The 23878-nt window shown below is 33.3% G+C and overlaps 1 protein-coding gene across 1 annotated transcript in view; it reads right to left on the bottom strand.

Annotated features, from left to right (window-relative positions):
* Positions 1–23878, bottom strand: part of LAMB4 (laminin subunit beta 4) — a 125861-nt gene that overhangs the window by 88766 nt on the left and 13217 nt on the right. Inside the window, exons 4-15 of the mRNA XM_051962414.1 lie at positions 23364–23437; positions 22052–22240; positions 21000–21063; positions 20051–20265; positions 16499–16619; positions 14869–15057; positions 11024–11203; positions 8478–8587; positions 5794–5873; positions 4992–5142; positions 2367–2492; positions 1131–1301 (exon numbers count right to left, since the gene is read on the bottom strand). Coding sequence (XP_051818374.1) covers positions 1131–1301; positions 2367–2492; positions 4992–5142; positions 5794–5873; positions 8478–8587; positions 11024–11203; positions 14869–15057; positions 16499–16619; positions 20051–20265; positions 21000–21063; positions 22052–22240; positions 23364–23437 — 1670 coding nt within the window. The remainder of the gene's footprint in view (positions 1–1130; positions 1302–2366; positions 2493–4991; positions 5143–5793; positions 5874–8477; positions 8588–11023; positions 11204–14868; positions 15058–16498; positions 16620–20050; positions 20266–20999; positions 21064–22051; positions 22241–23363; positions 23438–23878) is intronic.

The raw sequence follows: 23878 nt of genomic DNA, 5'->3' as shown, positions 1-23878 counted from the left end.
TGAAGCTAGATTTGAATTCACAAAGATCAATCTTTCTGACATCAGATCTGGGGGTCTATCCATTGAACCACTTAATTATCCCACAATAAAACATAAATAACATTATAAGATAATGAAAAAGTCAATATCTGCTCACAGGAATCCTTATATACAGTTCAATGGCTCCTGTTTCAATTTGAGTTTGATACCATTCTTCTATTTTTTTTCTCTCTCTGACTCATCTTTTCCTTTTAGAACAGTAATTTTCTTATAAGACTAAAAGCAATTCTCCAATTGATAAATGGTCAAAGGATATGGACAGGTAGTTTTGTTCAATTATGTGTATTTACTACAAAGATTTTGCTTTCCTTTCCCTTTCCTTTTCTCAGTGTGATAAGGAGTGAGGCAAGAAGAAGAGAAAATAATTTTTTAAATGAAGAAAAGGAAAAAAAAACCAGAACTAGAGTTCCTAAATTATGAAAAGCTTATTGAGGGATATTAGGAAATATGTTGTAAAAAACTGCATTTTCCTATAGAAATTAAACTATTTCCTTATGCAACCATGAACAAATGACTCCAGAATTCATTTCCTTTGAGACTTGATACAAGGTACAGGAAATTTTACCAAAACCCAAGAGATATATCAGTTAAAAAAGGTTAGATACCCTTGTCTTAGATGTTTTGGTAAAGAAAGGAATAACCTTTTTCCTGCCTTTTTTCCCCCATTCCTTATGAAGGTTAGGCAAAAGTTAAAGTACCTTGTCCCTTTTCAGTGTATTGAATCTGCATATAAGTTGTGTGTGTGTGTGTGTGTGTGTGTGTGTGTGTGTGTGTGTGTGTTTTGACTCATCTAATAATGAAAAGTCAGAGAAAGGCAAGTTTCTTTAATTCTTAAAATGTTCTTATTCAGATATTAAATTACCACTTCATTAGGAATCTTCTGCTTTAAGTATGAAATTTTTACTTTAGTTTTTTCTCGGGAACAAAGTAAGCTTATGGCTTCCTGTTCTGTTTTAATGCTTTTGAATAATCTTTTACCTTTGGAATAATATTCAGTTTCCCTACTTTTCATCATTTCAAAAGTGTGAATTGAAAATGCTTAATTAGTGAATGTTCCCTTATCAGTTTCCCACATAAGAATACATTGATACCTGAGGCTCATAACGAATTGCAACAGCATAGTCTGTAGCATAGGGAATATTGTTGATGGTGAATCTCAAGCTGGTCCCACTGAGAACCTGGGAAAATCCAAGTCCTGTCCATGTAACAGGTTTTCCAAGAATAGGATCTTTGATGACAACATGATCAAAAGTGCCAGTGACCTAGAAAGATCAAAGAATATATACAATTATGCTTATTGTCAATAGAAAAAAGTTAGAAAAAAGTCTTTTTTGGAATCATAAGTTCATAGACTTGGAGCTGAAAGGGGTCTTATAGGTCCCCTTATTTTATAGATGGTGAAACTGAGTTAACAGAATCTAAAAGACTTCTTGTGATTGGAATTTGAACCTTGATCTTTCTGATTCCATATCCAGCATGCTTTCTATTATGACAGATTGCTTTTGCCCAAGATACAATCTAAGCTAAAGTTCTTGGGAAACTGTTAAACTTTGGAAATAGTGTGTGACAATATGAATGGGCTGAACTTGGACATATATTACTATATGGAACGAGCAGTTTAAAAACATTCCCATTGAGAGCTACTTTTAACTTAAACATTCTACTCCAAAATGAATCTAGCAGATTTCATAATGATGGATTAAATTCCAGATGTTGACAGGGATTCAGGCCAAAATAACAAAAGTGAAAGAACTAGAGAGCATATTCCCACGATCATATGTAATTCCTATCCTTATTTTACATCCTATATATGACATTATGGAAATTCATTTTGAAACTGACTTATAGACTAACAGTCTTTGGGGCTTTGAGACTGTGATACATTCTTGTGGTGGTCTTAACAAGAAAGCATAATTAGGTTATGGAAAATATGGACTGTACAGACCAGCTATAATGGTATGTTCTTCCATATCAGAATTGGGTAACAGATATCTTCGAAGAAACCAACTTGTTGCTCTTCCTTTCCAAGTAGTTACAAAAAGAGCCATTCCATAGTTCTCCATGTTCCCTTGCTGAAAAATTAGTAGCCTTTTACTTACTCTCCCTGATCATGGTGCCTTTGTATTTTCAAAGATTGTGCCTGTAGATGATATTATATCAAAATTTTTCCCATTAATGCACAATGGATGGAATTCTTAAAAGTAGCAAGCTTATATATATATATATTTATATTTATATTTACATAGTGAAGCAATTTTTAACTTGTTTTTTGCCTTTTCAATCCATGATGACAAAATAAACAAGTGATAATAACAAAAATGTTTTACTTCACTCTGTTCCTGTGAACTTTGCATTTTATTCCTTTCCAAAACTATATTTCCACTTTCAATTGTGAAACTCCCTCCTTGCTTGTGGAAATACACTTCACATTCAGGTAAGGCTGTTGCAAGTATCTGAAAAGAAAAAAAAAAGACAGTTTAACTATTTAAGACTCATGTTGATAATTTCAATGTCTGACATGTCATGTCATGCCATGACAAAGCATAACATGAAAGTGACCTTGAATTCTCAAGAGCTATATAAGCTATAACCCCTGATAGGCTCCCTGGGGGGAGTATGGCAAAAAACCTGCCAGGACTTAATAGATTATTGTTGATTAATTGATTGATTGGTTATTTTTTGTCTATTTTGTATTTATTTTGTGTGTACATTGTCTCTCCTAATAGAATATAAACAGTCCTTAAACAATCTATGTTACCTTTAATTTATTTTTCCAATAATCAGTTTACTGGACAAAAAAACCCCAAAACAACAAATCCAAAGTTATATCACTGTAACAAAAACAGATACAATTTAAAAATTGTAGTTAAATAGGACAATTTATTATTTTTTCTTCTAGAGATGAATAAAATAGTTGTTGGGATTAGTTTCATTGTACTCCCAAAGGCAATGAGAATCATTCTCCTATGGTATGCTTGGTTTAAATAAGATATTACTTTGAAGTGCTTATGATAATTATAAGCAAATAGACCACCTTGAAGATAATGGCAGTTTATGTGTCAACAACATTTATGGCAGAAGATCAAATGGAGAATTCCTATGAAGAATCTGAGAAGATCCTCAAAGTGAAATAAACACTTTCTTTGATACCTCACCTGACGTTTTCAATGTCAAAATGGACATCGGAAACCATCAATATCAATTTTAATGTGTTGAAAATAGGGATTACACACACACACACACACACACACACACACACACACACATATTATAAAGAATAAGCAGTTTCAAAGTAGTGTCCCAAACTATCTTGGAAAATCTGGTATTATAGTATGGTTCTTTGCCAACCTCTATAAATAAGCTGTCAACTTGGAAAAGTGGGAAGTGGACAAATGGGATGACATAAACTCTATCAACATTTCTTTGAGAAGTTTTTACTGATGCCAAAAAGCTGCCACAAGAAAGGCCTGGAAACCACTGTAGCTAGCAAACACAATTTCTTTGGCAAGCAAAAAAACATGGAAGCCAAAACTGATGATTATGTAGGGTCCTAACTCATATACAATTTAACAGAGTGAAAAAGGATGGAAGATTATGATTAACATTGCTTCACAAAATAGTTAAGGGGAAAAAATCTAAAGAAAGCTTAATGTGAGACTCAACTAAATTAAATTATCCCGAGAAAATGTAAAAGTATATTGGATTAAGAATAACAAACAAGCATGAAATAGAACAGAAGCAGTGTCATTTCTATAACAATCTATTTTCGTCAGTCATGATAGTGGTTCCACAATGAGGTAAACAAAAATTGAAATGGACACTTAAGACAATGATGTCATCAGTTTAATCTGTTGTTGTTCATCCTTCATTCTTAAACAGGACCAATGATATCATAAATATGATATCTTGACTTGTATGTGAATTGGATTTAAGTAAGTCAGATTTGAGTAAAGTTGTCAATCTCATTTCTCCAGTCATCAAAGTCAAAATAATGACCCAAGATACATTGAATGACATTGGTCTTTTTAAATTAAAGTTTTTCCCAGGCCTTGGTTTGTCTAGGGCTAGGTAGGAACTGAGACTAAAGATGGACTAATTTACCATCCCCAAAATATCAATCTGACAAGGGGAGACCCCTACAGTTTCTGGCCAGTGCAGAAAACAATTGCTATTTACATTCATAAAATAATTACATACTATAAATATACAGTATATAATATACAATACCATAAAATACTATAACATACTGTATAAAATGCTATATACTATATGCAATACTAAATTGTCAAATAAGTTTTTAAAACATACAAGAATGCATGTAATGTTATTGATCCTTGGGCACTGAAAATATAAATAATTATTTAAAAAGCTTTTAAGTTATTCAGTTCATAAAAGGAACAATATAATCCTTTCCATCCCAATCCATTTGAGCAGAAGGGGAATGTCCAGCAGTGGAAATACAATTGTTGGGGTTGCCCTACTCAATGTACCCTCTATCTGTGCACTCTCAAAATTCTTTCTTTGCTTATTCAAATCCTATTCATTCTTCAAATCTCAGCTTAAGGACCATCTCCTCAAGCATCCAGTCTCTATTCATGTACTAATTTCAACAGCATTAACTATCAGAATAACAACATTTAGGATTTTATTATGATTCATCTTGTAGTGTTACTTTTTTGAGTCTGAGTTTCATCTGTCTATGAAAGTTAAGGGACTATGAAAATTCTTTTATGTCTCATCTTATACTTAGAAAATTTTAACAAATATTTAATTAAAGAAAAGTAACTTCATTTTTAGGCTTTAATGGGTTCCAAATGAACCTCAATTTTGAAACAAAGCAAATCTGTTATAGATACTTCAAATATAGTTTTAGAGAACATGTAGTATATAGGTAGATGGGTATATATTTATTAACATTCAATGCAAGGGTAAGAATAAAATTAAGTACAGACCAAAGGTGCAGATCCAGAGATGGGCATGGCATCCTCAGCTTCATAGATATAGAAATCCAAAGGCACAAAGAAGTATCCAGGTTCTGGTTCTGTGCATTGACGGCCGATAACGTGAGGACGACATTCACATTGCCCATCATTAGGGGAACACCTCATAGAAAAAGCAAGGAATTAAATGAAGAGCACTGCTCACTGACAGCATAAAAAAGAGATAATGGATCTATGGGATGAATAGAAGCTATGGGGGTTCAGTGGATCAGGTATTGAAATAAAAATTAAAGCTTGTACTTATTTAGTGACTTTGGGAAACTAGATTTTCCCATTTTTATGAAATGTATGAAGTAGTACTGTCACCCTATTTTTGGTTATCAACATAATCAGCTTTTTAAAAATTTAATTAATTTATGGAATAAAATAAACATTTCTATAGTATACCACCAGATTTCTGCATATGAAACTACAAATCTATGCACAGCTTACTATTCTTTTAAAATGTAAAATAGGTAATAAATAAAATTATCATGTTTTTTTTCTTCTTCCCCCTTCTGCCCTATGACTATCATCTGATCAGTACAGTTGTTCATCATAAAATTGGAAATAATGAAAATCAATAAAATCATAGTGACTTATGTAGATCAATTAATTCTTTCCTAATATAGTAGCTCACTCAAGGTTATAGTAATGTTTGATTAACCATACAAAATATGTATTTTATGTGGGAATGTGGGTAAAGAATGTATATATCTTATTATAATATATAAAATATAATAATGAAATGCCATCATCTATTTCATTAACTTACAGGTTGCTATAAGCACCCCCAATATCACAGTCACAAGGAGAACAACCATGTAGATTATTTTTAAGTCCCCAATATCCAACCTAGAATGAAAAAAAGTGGGTGATTTGGGGTATGCAAATATTTGTCATTATGGATAATGGCATAACAATCATTACAATTCGGTAGAAGAGTATCAAAAAACCAAGTAATGTTAACAAGCCACAGTATAGCATATAACTGAACACTTCTTAAATCAGTATTTTTAATCTATGCTGGCATATTTTCCTATATCTGCTGCTTGACATTAGAATAAAGAGGGAGATTAAAACTGGATTAAGACTTTTAGAATACCTTGTATAATATATAAAAAATATTTTCTACTATTGTCATAATGCCATGTCATATTGCCAATATATAATATATTAAAACTGAAAAATACATGAAAAATTTTGGGATATGTATTACATATAGCAAAGAATATCTTTATCATATAATAAATAACATTAATATAATATATAATATGCTATATTACATATTAATGTTATAGGTAAATAATATATAACAAAATGTACATCACATATTTTATACAGGGCATTCCAAAAAGCAAAATCTACACTAAAAATTTTGGGAAACTAAATAAATATATATGCATATATAATGTTTTTAAGCCACAATTTCAATTTACCATTTCATTGTACAACCCCCTTTTTCTATTCTTCATTGTATATGAAATGTTTGCATTTGCTTATTCATTTTATTGATATCTGTCAAGTTCATGACACAATTTTTTAAAAAACATAAATGAAAAAAATCTGCCAGATCTTTATTTGGACAATTCTGGAAAATTGAAAGAATTGTGGATTTGGGAGTTAAAGATCTGAATTTGTATCCTTATTCAGCTTTCTGTGACTTTGACACCTGGTAGTATTATTGGGCTTTATGAGAGGTCTTAAAACTGGGTTTGGAGCCAAAAAAACATGGGTCCAAGTTTTGTCTGTAAAATATACTAGCTGTGTGATCCTGAATAAATCATTCAACTCAGTGATTTAGCAAACTCAAAGTTCTAAATTTCGGTGAAGTTGTTAATCTGCATGGTAAAGAAGAGTTTTTTTTTTCCTTGATAACACTTCATTTTTCCAAATATGTGTAAAGACAACCCTCGATATCCAATCCTGAAAATCATTGTGTTCCAAACCTCTTCTTTTCCCCACCCCACTATCCTCCTCCACAAGACGGCAAGCAATCCAATCTAGGCTACAGACGAGCAATCTTTCTAAACATACCTCTATATTTGCTATGCAATGCAAGAAAAATACTATGAGAAAGGGGGAAAATACTATGAGAAAGAAAAAGCATATAAACAAATTTAAAAGGTGAAAATAGTGTGCTTCAATCTCCACCCAGTCTCCATAGTTCTCTGGACATGGATGGCATTTAAAAAATTATTCTGAGAAGAGATCCAAAGTCTTCACCAAACTTCTAAATGGGACCATCTCACACACACACACACAGACACACACACACACACAGACACACACACACACACACACACACACACACACACACACACACTTGTTAAGAACTTCCAAAATAGATTATCTCTAGTATCCATTCTAGCTTCCCATTCTTTGAATTTTGAATTCTGTGCTTTATAAATATAGCTGTAGCAAATATTTTTCGTGAATTTCCAGGGTAAGCTAATATGCTGAGCATGGACAAGCACCCATATAAAATTTTAATGTTTCTATTAACATTTATCTTCTCCCCTCCCATGACCATTCCCCATCATGTTCCTTCACATTTATTCCCATTAGTTCTTTTCTTGTTAAAAAGTGATTCCACTTCAACATTTAAAACTCAACCTTTTCCAAACAGATATATATTTCTTATTTTTCAACCAGATTTCTTCAGACACATTAAGGTCACTATTCCTTTTTGGGGACTGAGCTGGTATTTTTTCTTTCTATAAAGTAATGACTGGCTGTCACGTTGGAAAGAATAAGGAAAAAATAGCTTGGGGTTTTCTGGAACCACAGCAAATTTCTATCTTGAAAAATATTTTTATGCCACTTATTTTGATATACATATGTACATTTTTGGTGAGGTCTCTGAAAATAACCATATGTCTATTTAATAAAAAATTTATGTTTAATTTTCAGAGATGTTTGTGCCATTTCAAAAGACAACACAAAAGGTTATTGTCCTTAAAGTGCCTGTAGAGGGCTAAAAGGAGTGAGATCAGTCGTTCCTCTCTAAACTGATTCTTCTATTTGACTCATCCTAGAAAACTAGGACTTCTTGATCCAAGTCACTTGATATGATAGCTTTGTGATAGAAAAGCAGATCTTTCAGTAGAATTATCACTTTCTTCCCCCATTTTAATTACTCATCTCCACTCCCTTCCTATTCCATACACATACCATTCCAGTATCCCACTCTCCCTAAGGACATTCTGATACAAGAAAGCTATTTTAGTTACTGAAAAGATATTTGAAGCAATTTAAAATATATTTTTACATGTTAAAAAATCTCAAATACCCCAATAGTCACTTGTAGTGGTACCCAATCTGAAGTAAAACAATAGAGAAGAAGTAAAGGAATATAAAGTACAGGGAAGATTCTACTAAAGTTGGGGTTAAAGTAGAAATACACATAGTTGGCAATGAAAGAAATCAAAGGATAATCTTTTATATAAAAGTACATACAAGACATTCATCACACTGGGATCCAGTAGCAAACTGTTGGCACAAGCATTGGCCAGTAACCACATCACAGGTGGAGAATGGTACACTTCCAAAGGGGTTACAATTGCAGGCTGAAAAGAACAGAATACATAATCATCCTCAGGATTACATCTCTACCTATACAAATGTGCTCTACATATACAAATACCTCACATTAAATTAAAATAGAATCTGCCTTTCCAAATTTCCCATTTGAATTGTTTATTGAAGTCCTGAATAAAACTCTGGCTTTTGATTTTTACATTTTTTTTTTAGCATGGACTTTTGTCACAGGAAATATAACAATCATCCTCAAAGCTCTTAGCTAACTAACTGATGATCAGAGAAGAGGAAATTAGGGATATGGTGCAACTGAAAAATGACTGATGAGATAATTATTTAAATTAATGAAGGCACAGAGAGAAAAGGGAATACGCATTTATACCACACCTACTATTGCTAATCACTTTTATAAATATGTCATTTGATACTGAGGGGAACCATTGAGTAGCACATAAATCAATTGTAGGCAACTTTCTACCATTCTTCACTAGATGTATCTTCTTTTTTCCTCCCCCTCTTTTGTCTTTTTTTCTCTTCTCTGTTCTTTGCTTCTTTTTTTTTTTCTTTCCCTCCCTCCCTTTTTTTCCTCTCCTATTTTTCCTTTTCAGTATTGCTGAACATTGGTGTTGGTCTTCAGGATTACAAGGTTACAAACTTCTGTCTTGGAATAATATGTATATTAGTCCTACAAATTTCATTGCATCAAAATAAGCATTTAAAAAGTATAAACTTAAGTCTTGTTTGCTTTATTATTGGATAATGAGTCCAATTAGGGAAGTAACAAAAGTGATTGTTTCTAGACTTCTAAAAACCAGCCAGGTGAGTTGATGCAGATGGGATATAAGAATGGCCAAGATCTATTTTCATGAAATTTTAGCTTTTAAGCTAAAACAAAACAATTTCATGAAATAGAAAATTCCAACTTATTTCTCTCTAAATAATTAAATAATATTCTTCCTTATATGGGCAAAATTTGGAGATAAACAGTGACCTAGTACAAATTGTTATGAACGCTTATTAAATAAATGTTGATCCCAAAGCTCTCTTCTAGCTCTAAAATGCTATGAGTTTATAAATCAGTGTTCTTTTTTTTTTTGATCAGAGATTCTCATGATCTGCCCTGTTGTGTTCTTGGCTTTTAATTTTTACATTTCTTAGCACAGACTTTTGCCACAGGTATTTTCCAAACTTCAAATGAGGATACAGGCTTGTGACATTGGATATTACTTTTGTAAAATCTTGTTAGAAGGGCATTTTCTTTAAAATAAGCCACATAGTTAAAATTTAACTCTATGGCAATCTTTAAGCAGTTATTTAAAAATACTTGATATTTTTTATAAATAGTAAATTTAGTTGCAAATTCATTTTCACAAATGTGCTGTTTTTCTCACATTTGATTTAGGGTTTACAACATTCTTTTTGTGTAATATTTTTTACATTCTATTCCAGTTATTTTTTATAATGTAGAAACTTAAAATGTGTAATTGGAATGTGTATTACATAATAACTTTATCAATAAGGATGCCTGTCAAATAAATAAAAAATAAACTTTTTTTTCTGTTGATATCAAGATTTCTGGAAAAAGTGTGATGTATGGTTGTCTGCACAGTTTAAATTATCTGTATCTACCATAAAGATAGGAAATAGACTTATGATTTCACTGGCATAATGAAAGTCCTTATATTAATTCAAGTCAGCCCTTTTTCTGTAACTTGTCTTAAGGAGTTGTCCTGAATGATAATATGTATAATCGCTTTCCTAAGTTCACACAATCAGGGTATTTTAATGGTAAACTCACAAGTTCCTAGCTGCTAGGCCAACTCTCTATCCACTATGACACACAATTCCATGCATCAATAATAATGAGTAGGAAAAAAGAGAATAAATGGAAAACTACAAATAAAAAAACAGCCTAAAGGTTTTAATAATAATAATAGTAATAATATAATTTTATAATATAATATAATTCTAATATAAAATAAAATAATATATTTTTATAATAATAATAAATTTTAGATGCCAAAATATTTATGTAAATGTTATCATTTGGTTTAATTATGAAAGTAGGATTTCAAAGTTGTCTGAAACTATACTTCACAGGTATGTATAAATTGTGTGTAGATTTTTGTTCATTTATATCTGTGGCCTCTCTAGATGTTTTGTGAATTTTGGTACAGCTCTTAGGAAGACTTCAAAATAGTTTGCTGGTTTAAATGTTTTGAAGCGTAGCACTACATTTCTGGACATTTTCCCAATTTTTTTTCTTTTACTGGGGAAAGGAAAAAATAAAATTTACATGATGACTTTTTAATGTTAAGTTTAGAAAATCACCAAGAATTTCCTTTGATGTCAGAAACAAAGAAATTCTGAGGCTGGTTAGTTAAGAACATGGCTCTCCAAGAAGGATGGTTTTAGGCAACAAGAGATGTAATTAAAAGAAAACAATAACTCAGTTATTTACATACATTGACAACCCAGAGGATCATTGGCGTTCAGTCCATAATATCCAGGCTTGCACCGGTCACATTGGGGTCCTTCAACGTTATCTTTACAAAAGCATCGACCAGCCTCAATTCCCAGGACTGGATCTGCATAACTTTCACATATACCACCAGACAAGGACCCTTCAGGATCACATTCACAAGCTGGAAACATAGATATTTACATATCAATTTTTAAAACTATTTCCACAAAGACCTGAAATTGATGTACTTTATCCTTTCTCCTGTGAACTTTCCTTAACAGTTAACTCAGTGGTTGAAGGTAATACCTTGTGTAACATAGTGGAGTTTTTATAATGGATTTTGGGAATGGGGTTACATTTGTTTGGAGTCTTACAGAGAAACCTCATGTGTCACTGAACTTTCAAAAATACTGATTACTTGAAATGTATTTATATTTTAAGTATTTATTATTCTACTTTTTTCAGTTGAATATGTTCAGAATATGAATATCTCATGACCAGTGATCTCAAAATGCATTTTTGTCAGCCTAACAATTGTACCTTGCAGACTTTGGTACTGTAAAATTTACATTGTCATAAATTTACAAATACAAATTACAAAGAAATAGTTTATAACATTTTAAGAGCTTCAGGAGAATATAAGTTCCGTGAGGTCAAAGACTGTATTTTTGTTTTTTAATTTGGAGCCCAATTACCTAAAATAGTATCTTAGACCTACTAGACCTCTTAATAAATGGTTAATTGGATTAAATGGAATTTTAAGAGAGTTCTTTCTTCCTTACCACAAAACAATTGCCATTTGCTAAGGTATAATATACATACATAGCTATATCAGCTAATTCAAATACTAAAAAGTCAAATACATAGCAAAATCAGCTAATGCATAATTCAAGTGAACTGTTTTTTGAGAAGGAAAAGAAAGTTTAGTCTTTAGAAGGATGGAATCATGGATCTGTTTGGAGAGTTTGCTGGTGAGGTGCCAAATGAATTAACAGGATTTTGGAGACTGGGCTAAAGTTTCTTGAATTGAAAAATTAGACCATTAGGGAAGTAGCATTATTCTCAGGGGAAAGTAACCTTAAACTTTACCTAAACTTGTATTATTACTCCAGGGAACTGTTCTTAGAAGAAATGAACTTAAATTAATTGAAACCAATTTCTATCTGCTTAATTAAAAAAAAAATTTTTTTAAAGAGGAAATTCAAGATTTTGTTTACACATCAATGACTCAACAGAACATTTGGTGGAAACCTTCATTTGGGGCAGTTATCTAGAGTTACTGAACCAAACCACTCAGTTGAATGACTATGTTTTTATTTCATTTTTTTTGTTATGGTGTTCATGTACTCTAGATACAATCAACTATGGAAAAACAGCACCAGATCCTATTTAGCATTGCAAAACCACAACTTCCTCCTAATTCGATCCAGTTGTCTCCAGAACAAGAGGATCAAAATGGACTGTCCAAAAGGAAGCAGACTCAGCTCTTCTTGAGAGCAACACAAAGAGAATAGAATTGAATCCCAAAGGGTCCTTCCCATGCAGTAAAAAAAAAAAAAAAAAAAAGTTTGGAAGCATCCTTTTTTTGGATTAACTTCACTTAGAAATAACCCTCTTACATGGATACAAGAATACAAGGCCAATGATATCTATCAACACTACATGACATTATTTATAGGAATATTTATTACAGATGCGGCTACTGATAGAACCCTTGGTTCTTGTGTTAAACTTGAATAAAAAATATTCCTGCCAGAAACCTAGAAACCAGTTTGATCTTTTATCTGAAACCTAGTCAAACTATTATCTAGGCTCTAACAACCATCCTCATGACCCCCACCATATTATTTGTTTCAAATTATTACTTAATGTTTATAACTTTATCACTTAATTTTAATTTTTTTTAAACACATACAAGGTGCCTTAGGTTAACAGTAAGAGAGGTTGAGGGATTTAGAATTGGATCCTAGATAGCTTATTATTTATTTTTACTGAAGAAACTCAAACTCTTCTGCCTAGTTTTTGTATGACCTCCTTGAAACTAATAAATCAACAATAATTAATAAATCAACAAGCAGTTAATAAGTGCCTACTTGTGCCAGAGGCAGAATGGTGGCTACAGAGCTAACTTTGAAGTCAGGAGAACTTCAATTCTAGACTTACTCACTTCTGACATACTGTGTTGTGTGACTTTGGCCAAATTACTTAATGTCTCGTCACTTTTGGAAACTTTCTAATAACGTAAGTAGCTGAGAAGAATGACCTACATTAATAAAAGAGATTTCCTTATTTGGCAGTTCCTAATACCAATGAGATCACAGGTCCATTCTCTGTCCTGTTCCTGTGTATTAGACATTATATTAGGCTCTGGGAATATAAATTTCATGCCATATAGTATAGGGGCTTGTTTTAAATTTTTTTTCTCCTAGTACAAGAATGATGACTGGCACATAGTAGACATTTAAGAAATATTTGTTGGCAGTTTAATTGATAATAATAATATTAATTCACATATAATTTTCTTTACATCTCTACAGAGTGAATATACAAACATTATAGTCTTTATTTCCCCTAAGGAAGAAATTGGTTTATAGTTGGCATGGTGAGAGCAAAAATTCTACCTACCTGCTTCCATGTAAGCTAGGTAAGTTTTTCCTTAAAAAGGTCCTGAAACCAATCTTTAGATAATTGGCTCAAGGAACTAAAAGCTCAGGCTGTTGATATCATTTCCTGATCTCTTGAATATAGAATAACTCTGAAGTTTGGCTATGATGGGCAACTTAAAGGCAGAAGAGTTTCACTCAGATGAGTCAATTCATAACTCAATGTAGATACATTTGTTGAATATTCTTCTTTACCATAGCTAAGTAAATGTCTTTTTACTGAGTGTTTAATAACCTATGATGGCTTCATTTTGTACCAATATGGAATTTAAATTGCTGAGTTGAATTACACCCAGCCAAGAACAGCTGGAAATTTGAGATCCCTAGCAAGTTATTTTTCAGTCATCTTTAGAATTTAAGAATTTAGAATTTAATTTCATTTAAGAACTTAGACTTTAAGCCAAACTGTTCACATATGTGAAAGTGAATGAGTGCAAATGGAAGTGGGGTGAAGCCGGCAAAGATTGCATGCAATCATTGTGGTCAAAGGGGTTGTCAGAATTTCTGTTTTAGCTACATGACAAGAAAAAGTGGTTAATAATAAACACACAACAAAAAGCTATGACTTGGCAGTACCTTAACATGAAAAATGGATTGTCCAAAGGCAATGTTTCACTCAAACTCAGATATTTTCCCAAGTTCATCTGAAGGATCTGTGGTTCATGCTGACTTGTTCTTAGACTAATTGCTGTCCTTGAGTTTGAAGTTGTATAGATTAGGACTTACCAAGAGAAACAGTCTTCCTTGAACATATCAGAATGAAACCATATTGTTTAACTCAAGGTCCTTGCCACTTCAATTATTGTCTGAAGAAGGAAAGTCTCCAGAGAAAATGTTCTCATTCCCTGCAGAGCTACCATAACTAGTAAATTTGGCACTCCGGATAAGTTGCATGAAATATACTTTGGAGAAACATATGAACTGTTTTTTCAAATCAGTTTTGTAACTCATGATGTGAAAATAAAATAAGAAGCAATTAATAAGAAGCCTGTTGAGTGAGAGGGAGGGAGAAATTAGTCACCAAAGCAGTTTCTATGCAGCTGGGGCCTCTAAATGTTGTAGCTTTGGTTTAAAGCCCCATTAACCCCACCCTAGTTACATTTCTGATACAGCAAAGTTTGGAAATGCTTGCTTAACATTAAGAACTGTTATTTTTTTGAAGATCAAAGAGCAGTCTACTCACGAATGCAAGCATGGGGATCTGAAATTTCTTTGAAGGGATCTCTGTAAAACAGGGGTTTGCACTGATCACAGTGTTGTCCCATAGTATTGTGCTGACAGTCTTCACACACTCCACCGCTGACACTGTTACTTGAAAGGTACAGAGACATATCAAAGTGACAGCGTTCCGAATGGTCATTACAATTACATGCTGTGGAGGGGGAAAAAATGATAATTAAACTTTTGCAGGTCCCAGTAAATTAATTAACAAGTCTGATTTAGAAGAAAAATCTTTAGACTGCAATTCCCTCCTCTATCTCTGGAAAGAATTTCTTTTCCAAGATGGATAAAATTCAAGGAATTGGACTAGATCACATTTTTGATCCCTTGTAGTCCTAGTAATCTATGAAACTACAATTCTAAGTCTAAGTTGTGACCAATGGATATTAAAAAGATAAAATATTAAATTAAAACTCCCTAATTATATTTTAAACACTTTGGAACTTATACATTTCATACAGTCCATCTTTTCATTCAATCAAAACAGGATTAAACATATTTTAACATTCACAATATAAATTCTTGCTTTATATTTTTAAAAATGTTCAAATTTTTTAAGATAGCAAGTTTTCTTACATACGTGCTTTTCTAATACCGCACTTAGAAGAATTTGGTGTACTATACTTTTTTGTGTCTTTATTTTTGTATGAGATATTTCTTGGAAGGAAATTTCCTTTGTTAATTTAGGCCAGTACCTGGCAAGTCCCTTAACTTTTCTAGCATCCTCAGCAACTCTTCTAAGCCTATAAAGTAGATGAAAGGGTGCCAATCTGCATTGGTAGAGGGAGTTTCCTTATCTGGGACTTCCTTATACCAGTAAAGTCACAAGTCTGGTTCCTAATGCCCTGACTACTAGGGTTACCTTGAACCTTTTCTAAGCTTATTAATATAAAACTGAAGAAAGGAAGCTGAGTGAAAGCCTTTGGCTTTATTTTGCATGTTCATAACAATTCTGGGATAGCATTATTTATAGTAATGCAAAAGTCTGTCTTGCTCATATGCTGAGTTCTTATCTTCTGCTATTAGAAAGTGAGATAAGCTCAGTCTCATGCAGCTGGATGGGATAAATATATGACATTTGAAGAAGTAACTGGGATTAGTGTGTATATTCTTAGAATTGTGACATCCCACCGTCATTTACTCCATTTGTATAATGTTTATATTCTTTTTGCAAAAAGGGCAAAACAACATGACTTTTTTTTTTTTTAAAAGAGGCATTCGGGTTTAAATGACTTGTCCAGAATCACACTGATATTAAGCATATGAGGCTGAATTTGAACACAGGTCCTCCTGACTCCAGAGATAATGCTCTATGTACTGTACCACCTAAGGTGCTCTGGCATGAATTTTTTTGAAAAAAAAAGTGTTGAGTTAAAAATTCATTTTTCAAGAATTTGAGAAATTTAAAGCAGAACATGAAACAATTGGAAATTGCAAAACCTTGTCTGGAAGTTTTGGAATTACAGAACCATTTCTTTGTGAAGGACCCTACTTGAACTTGTATATATGTATATATGTATGAACATGTATATAGGACATGCATGAACTTACATCCTACCCTTAAAATAAGCTGAGTATATATTTTTACTCACATCTGCAAGCATTATCCTGGAGACCTTCAGCTGGCCTCCAGGGAACATCATGAAAGAATTCCTTGCATCTCTCACAGTTTGGACCATCTGTATTGTGCTGGCAGATACAGTGACCATGAACCTGGTTTAGATAAAGAAATAAGTATTTTATAAAAGAGGATTTTTCTGTTTTGGTGGCTTTTTTAAGGGAAAAATATAATCTTTGGACAGACATTTCAAAGCTGTGGCCCATTTGATGTACTTGTAAAGGCACACTATATCAGCCTAGTGAATGTCCATTTTTAATACAGATAGAGAACTGCACTGGAAATTGAACTGGGACAATCACTTCTAAATGTCTTGATTTTCCTGTTTCTAAGATGGAAGAGAATAGCAACAACAATATAACAAATTTATATAGCACTTTCAGTTTTGCAAAATTCTTTTTGCATTTTGTCTATCTCTATCCCTTCTTGTCTCATAGGAATGGAACCCTAAATAGTTCATTTTGATATTACTATAGGGAGCATAGTAGAGGAAGAATATTTACCTGCCAATGTGACTAAGCCATCAGAATTAATGACAAAATCAATATACAACATGATAAACTGATTCTACCTTAACTTTCCATCAAGGTCAAGGGTATGTCTGAGGTGTAATGACTCTCCTGGTGAAATTATTTGTGACAAGACAGTAAGTAGGAAGAAAGGAGATAAATGCTGTGCAACTAACTGAAGGAATATTAGGTTCACATTAGCTACATGAAGTTAGCATCTACTCGGGTTCTCCTAAGGATGTCCCAATTGGCTTTCTTTTTTACTCCTTTCTTACGCTTTACTTCTCTGTTTTCCATTTTAAAAAATAATAAAGATTCCAGCTCCCAGCCTGGGATTGGTTTTTCAATATTCTGCCACTATCAGAGTCTGATCTAAAATGAAATTTAAATTGAAATTTATGGCTGTTGGGAAAATACTTGGCAAGAAATGGATGAAAGGGTAGAATAGAAGAGCAGAGTCTTTTAGGCCCTTCAGTAGACCATGTTCAAATTGTAAATAAAGTCTTGCTAATTCTACTGTCATTATCTTGATGACACTTACTAGATATGTGACCTGGGCAAGTCACTTTACCCTGCTTGCCGTTTCTTTTCTGTAAAATGAGCTGGAAAAAAAATGAGAAATCTTTCCAATTTCACTGTCAAGAGAACACTAAAAAAACAGTTGGACAAGACTGAAAAACACTTCTACTTATAGTGACTAATAAAGGGAGCTAACCATGTAGAAGGTCATCCAGTCTAATGCAACTATGAATAGTTATTAATTAAAATCTAATTAAATATGGAAATATATGCATTAGATGACAATTTGATCAGCTGAATTAAAAATTGGTTGAACAAGTAGATTTAAAGAGTATTCATTAATCAGTTATTTCAGTTGTTTCCAACTTTGTGACCCCATTTCTTGGGAAAGATATTGAAGTGATTTGCCTTTTCTTATCTAGTTCATTGTACAGATGAGGAAACTGAGGCAAACAGGGTTAAATGACTTGCCGAGGGTCACACAGCTAGTAAGTGTCTGAGATCAGATTTGAACTCAGAAAAATGAATCTTCCTGACTTCAGGTCTGGTACTCTATCTATTGTACTATGTAACTATTATTAATGGTTCAATATAAAATCGGGGCATTTCCAGGAATCTTACTTAGAAATCTGACTTAGGAATCTATTCTTATTCCTATACTGTTAACTAGTTTTTTAAATTAATGATTTGAATGGAAGCATAGTTATTATATTTATCATATTTGTACATTCACAAAATGGGAATAGCAAAAACACTGGATGACATTCAGAATCTGAAAAGATCTCAACAGGCTAGAAAACTGGGTTGAAGTAGTACCTGGAACATTAATAAATACCTGTGGATTTACTGAATCTAATAAGCTCAGATTTAATAGGGATAAAGGTGAAGTATTACATTTATATTCAATGAGGGAGACACCATGTAAATAACTAAGCACAAATAAGAAATGTGTGTATGTGTGTATGTGCATATGTGTGTCTCTTTGTAGGTTGACAAATACACACATGTGTATATTACATATATATGTATTTGTAAACACTATATATATATATACATATATGTATATGAGATGGGGGAAAGGTGAGAGAGGGGGAGAGAGGGAGAAAGAAAGAGGGATGGATGGAGAGACAGACAGACAGAAAGAGAGAGGGAAAAGAGAGATAGAGAGAGAGAGAGAGAGAGAGAGAGAGAGAGAGAGAGAGAGAGAGAGAGAGAGAGAGAAAGAGAGAGAAAGAGGAGAAGGAGAGAAGGAGGGAGAGAAAAAGGGAGGGAACAGAAAAAGAGAGAGAGAGAAATTTTGGAAGGCCAGGTACTAGCAGGTAACCTCCACTTCAGTCCTACTCCAATGACTTATTACTTTGGCAGGTGCTATTAAGCCATATTCAGCCCATAAAGGCTTTGAGTCCAGCCCCAGTGATAGAGGGCTTTTTTCCTTGTGTTTCTTTCATTTGAGCACCAATGGAGTTTATTGTTAAGTGGCTCATTGGCAGGTATCAGAGTACTGCAGCTTTTAGATGTAGCAACTCTCAAATCTTATCAGCTATCAGGGATGGGTTGAGATCTGTATTCCTGGATTGCCATCGAGACTGGAAGTTATTGGAGTACTGATGTATGGACAATAGAACCTATTAAAAAATGTTGTACTTTCATAATGCTGGCAGTTTTTCAAGGTAAATGACAAGAATCAGAAAGATCCACAACGTGGAAAAACAAACCTTTACCCTTGAAAGTTGCTTTGCTTGCAGCTGTTGATAATAATGGCTACAGATGAGAGGACTGGCAGGAGTGAGCTCTCTGGGAAGCTGTAGAGGCTGAGTCTTTGCTAATGGTAGCCCTCTGCTGGGGTCACCAGAGATGCCAGCTTTGTTTTTTATTTTATTTTTTGGTTATGTAGGTGCAGGAACTAGACTTTATTAGACTATTTAGAAGTGATCAAACTCTGGCAAACTGATCAATTTCCAAAGGGACTGACTTAAAAACCAGAGACCCACTTTATTACAAATCGCTGCCCAGAACAGAACAAAAACTGCCCAGGCAATAAGTTCTTCAACAAATGATTGAGTAAATGAATGTGAAGTTCCCCCCCCCCCCCATCCCCATTCCTGCCTCTTGAAAGAACAGTTCTAGTCTTGAAATACTTTTCTTTCATTCTCATGTTGGTTCAGAACTGTCAACATTGCAAAGAATCAAGCAGGATGTATGTGTGTGTGCGTGTGCTTTCATTTTCATGCTTATGGAATGGGGTACAAGGAAGACAGAACTTTTTAAAATGTCTTTTTGCATACAAAAATATTAGAGAGATATTTGGGAGTTCAAAAATTATGCCCCCAAGGGGTTACCAATTAAATCTGCATAACTAAGTTGAATTCTATCTGTTCTCTCAAAGAACAGACATTTTCCTGCTGTTTTCAGAATGATTCAGTGGCAATATGCATTTGTGCCAATGCTGATCTATCAGGATAATGAAAGGAAATATAGCAGGAGGGTCTGGAACTTACCATTCCAGGTGGGCTGAAGACATCTCCCCGGACATCTTGTGTGGGGCCACATTTGTTAGCATGACCATTGCAAAAGCATCTTCCCCGAACAACCATATCATAGAGAGCATAGTAATACTTATCAAGGGGATCACTTGGTCTTCTTCCAAGCAATGTATCCCCCAGAGTGTGTAGTTTGGTAAAGTTTATCCTTAGGTTTGTTAGAGTCACTAGATCTAGAAGAAGGAAAATGAACCAAAAGGACATATAAGCTACATCTGTGCAAAACATCTTCCTTTGCCAACAGGAATTTTAGGTTGAGTACACCCAAATGAAAGATTAGGATTTGAAGAGTTCGAATTAATGAAGCAAATAGTAAAAAAACAAACAAAAAAACTTTCTTTTGCTAAATACAAACACCTAACAAGGATACACAGCCATAGGCACAAGCCTGTAGTTCCCCACCAATCATAGTGTACCTGGATTGAGAACAACAATCCACAAGAGAATTAAAAAAAATACTGAGACTGAAGAGCTTAAAGAAAATGAAATAAGGTTTGATTGCCAATTTCTATTATGTATATTGTTGATAAAATGTTCAAATATTCACTTTAAAATACAATACTTGGCAATAACAATTACTATAAAATTAAGTAAATCCCTTCCTGATAATGGTTTACATAAAATTCAAACAAAATTAAGCTTTGACATATTTACTTTATTCTGGTTTTGGGTCTTCATGACTAATGCAATGCAGCCTAACCAGCTCCACTGGGCCTGAGCAGAATGAATAATGTAAAAGACAAACTTCTTTTAAAATATTTAGAGAAGATCCAATTAAATATGGCATCAAATTGGAATTTGGAATACGGAATAAGAAAATAAGTTGCGCCAAACGAGCAAGACCATAACACCACCAAAATGTTTCAGTAAGGATAGATAAGGATTAAAAGTCCAAAGTTACTCATACCCTTTATGTAGGGGCTGTAGGGATTTTCTATTTCAAAGCTGGGATCCAAAGCTTTTAAAACAACCTATAAAATAAAGATGTACAAACTATCAATATTTTAGTTCACATTCACAATTGCAAGATTCAACCCTAATGAAGGTATGTCTGAACACACAAAATGCCTACTCACTTCAACTCAGCTACTCAAATGCTCTAAAAGAAAATGAGACTAAAATAGAGTAAGAAATGAATGTGGTCCATATTTTGTAAACATAAATAAAAGGCAGTATGGTATAAAGAGAAGGAAGGAAAGAAACAAGCATTTATTAAGTGCCTTCTATGTGTCAGGCATTGTGCTAAGTACTTTGCAAATATTATTTTATTCTCACAACACCCTTGGGAAGTAAGTGCTATTATTACCCTCATTTTACAGATGAGGAAACTGAGGTAGACAAAGGTTAAATGAATAGCTCAGGGTCACACATCTAGGGTCTGAAAGTCAAATTTAGTCTTGCATAGATATTTTGCCTCTATATACTATATATATGTAGTATATATGTATATACATAACACACATACACATATATGTTTTTGTATTGCCTAGATTTTGTCCAGATCTCTACCCCATCTCTTTTGCCTTCAAAATTATTTCTTATCATAAATTTGTGTTTTAGATGAATCTAGGATAAATATCAAAATATCAAACTTTTCATCTTTTTCTAAAGCTAACAGTTGAAGTTTCAATAATAACAAGCCAAATATTTCTCCCCCAGATCTACTTCAACCATATAGATAGAAAAGAGAATTCAATTTAAATAAAAGAAATCCAAGGGAGAGTTAGGTAGTAGCCAGAGTGACAGGTATAGAGTCTGAAATAATTGAATTCAAATCCAGCTTTAGATACTAGCTGTATGACCTTGGGAGTGTCACTTAATCCCATTTGCCTCAGTTTCCTCATCTGTAAAGTGAGCTGGAAAAAGAAAATGGCAAACTGTCCCAATACCTTTGCCAAGAAAAATGGGGCCACAAAGAATTGGATAAGACTGAACAAAAGAAATCCAAATGAATTGTACCTCTCCTTCAGTAGAAGGTTCAATATCAGAATACTTGGAGTCACAAACAAGGTCATCTACTCCTTGTGCTTGGCCAGATGGGATGTTGGGAAAAGATGTAGCACAGTCTTTTGCAAAATATCTAAAAATTTTCCACGTTTGGCCATAGTCCACAGAACGCTCAACCAACATGGCTGCAGGTCGGAAAGTCTGTAAAAGAAGATTTCAACAAACTTCTGCAGAAAGATGGAACTTAGTGTTAACCTTAAATCGAATTCTAACCTTTTCTATTGCGCATTATCCACGGTGAGGGCTATAGAATGACTGATAGTTAAACCCAAGCTTTGAATATTTGGTAAGAAAGATGCTTTATAAATCCAAGGGAACATTGTGATTAGGACCCTAGGACTTGGCTTTCTCATCACAATAGTTTGACAGGGAGTCTTGAATCTCCTTTAATCTTCTGTCTCCTAATCCTTATAAGCTCTGATTCTTTACATTCACATTCCTATATCCTCTGCTTAATTATCTGTCAGGTCCTCTATCTTTTTTCTCATGTTAGAGCACTACACACATACTTGAAAGATTTGGCTTCTGGTCCCATCTCTGCCAATAAATGGATCTATAACTTTAAGACAGTCGTCTTATCTCTCTGGACCATATTTTCTTTATCCATAAAATGAGGGGATTGAGGGTAAGTTCTTAAACCCTTTTCAGCTTACATGTTCTATAGTTCTAATCCCCAGGGTCCTACACATATACACTTCTGAACTTAAAAATCAAATACAATTTCTACATTCATAAAAAAAGACCAAAAGAGAATTGCGCATGAAACGACAGATCTCTATTATGTATAGCTTGCTTTTCTTTTTAAGGATATAATAAATTCAAACTTCAGCTTTCAAAGTTATCTTGCTTGTCTATGCTTCCTTTTGGCCTTCTTTCTATTCTCTTCCCTGATTTTATTTTCTTTAAAGATGCCTCAGTGACTTCCTTTTCTATTTCTTTTTCTTCCTTTTTTTGGTTCTTCCTCCCTTCCAACCTGGTTTTCTCATTCTCCTTATTGGGGAAAAAAAGAAAATACAAGCTCTTATAACAAAACATGTATATAGCTATACTTTTTAGATAGCACATTTTAAAGATTTTTCATTCTCAGTCATATACGTCTCTTCCTTAACATAAAACTTCTTTTCTTTTAATTGAGAATATAAAAAAATAAGATGGTTTAAGTTTGGATTTATGTAGCACTATAAACTATAGAGAAATAGTATAGATGAAATAAGTGTTCATTGGTTATTGTCCAAGGGAAGGATCAGATCTTAGACACCCATACCTTAAAAGTCATTATAAGATGGCTGAACTGAAACAGTGTCTCTAGATCCAGTCTGATGCTGACATTATCAAGACCTAAAGAGAAATTAAGAAAGACAAAATTAGTTATAGTCATATGCAAAAACTTACCATGTAATTTCTGTATCTGGAATTTATAATAATTTTTTAAAAGACAATTAAGATTAAAAACTGCTAATTAAAGCAGTTTACTATTTTTAAAAATAGTATTACAGTGCATTGCTAGGACCCTAGTTGTGCTCCTGGAATGAAAATCTGAGTATAAAATTTGCTGGTCTTGTCCAGTCTCTGGCTACAATCCATTTTTGTGGCAGAACACCACTGTGTGGCAGTATTGTCAACAAATAGGAAAGAAGGAGTAGTCTACTATTCTGTCGTGGGTGGGAGAGTTGGATGTATTTCTCCTATCCTAAAGAGATAGGACCTGATTAATTAGATATAAATGACTTTTAAATCCACAGAAGGACTGTGTCTTACCCAAACATTGCATCTTCCCCA

Source organism: Antechinus flavipes, chromosome 5 (assembly GCF_016432865.1).
Source record: "Antechinus flavipes isolate AdamAnt ecotype Samford, QLD, Australia chromosome 5, AdamAnt_v2, whole genome shotgun sequence".
Taxonomy (NCBI): Eukaryota; Metazoa; Chordata; class Mammalia; order Dasyuromorphia; family Dasyuridae; genus Antechinus; species Antechinus flavipes.
The sequence above is the reverse complement of the archived record's forward strand: the minus strand, read 5'-3'. Positions and strand labels throughout refer to the sequence as shown.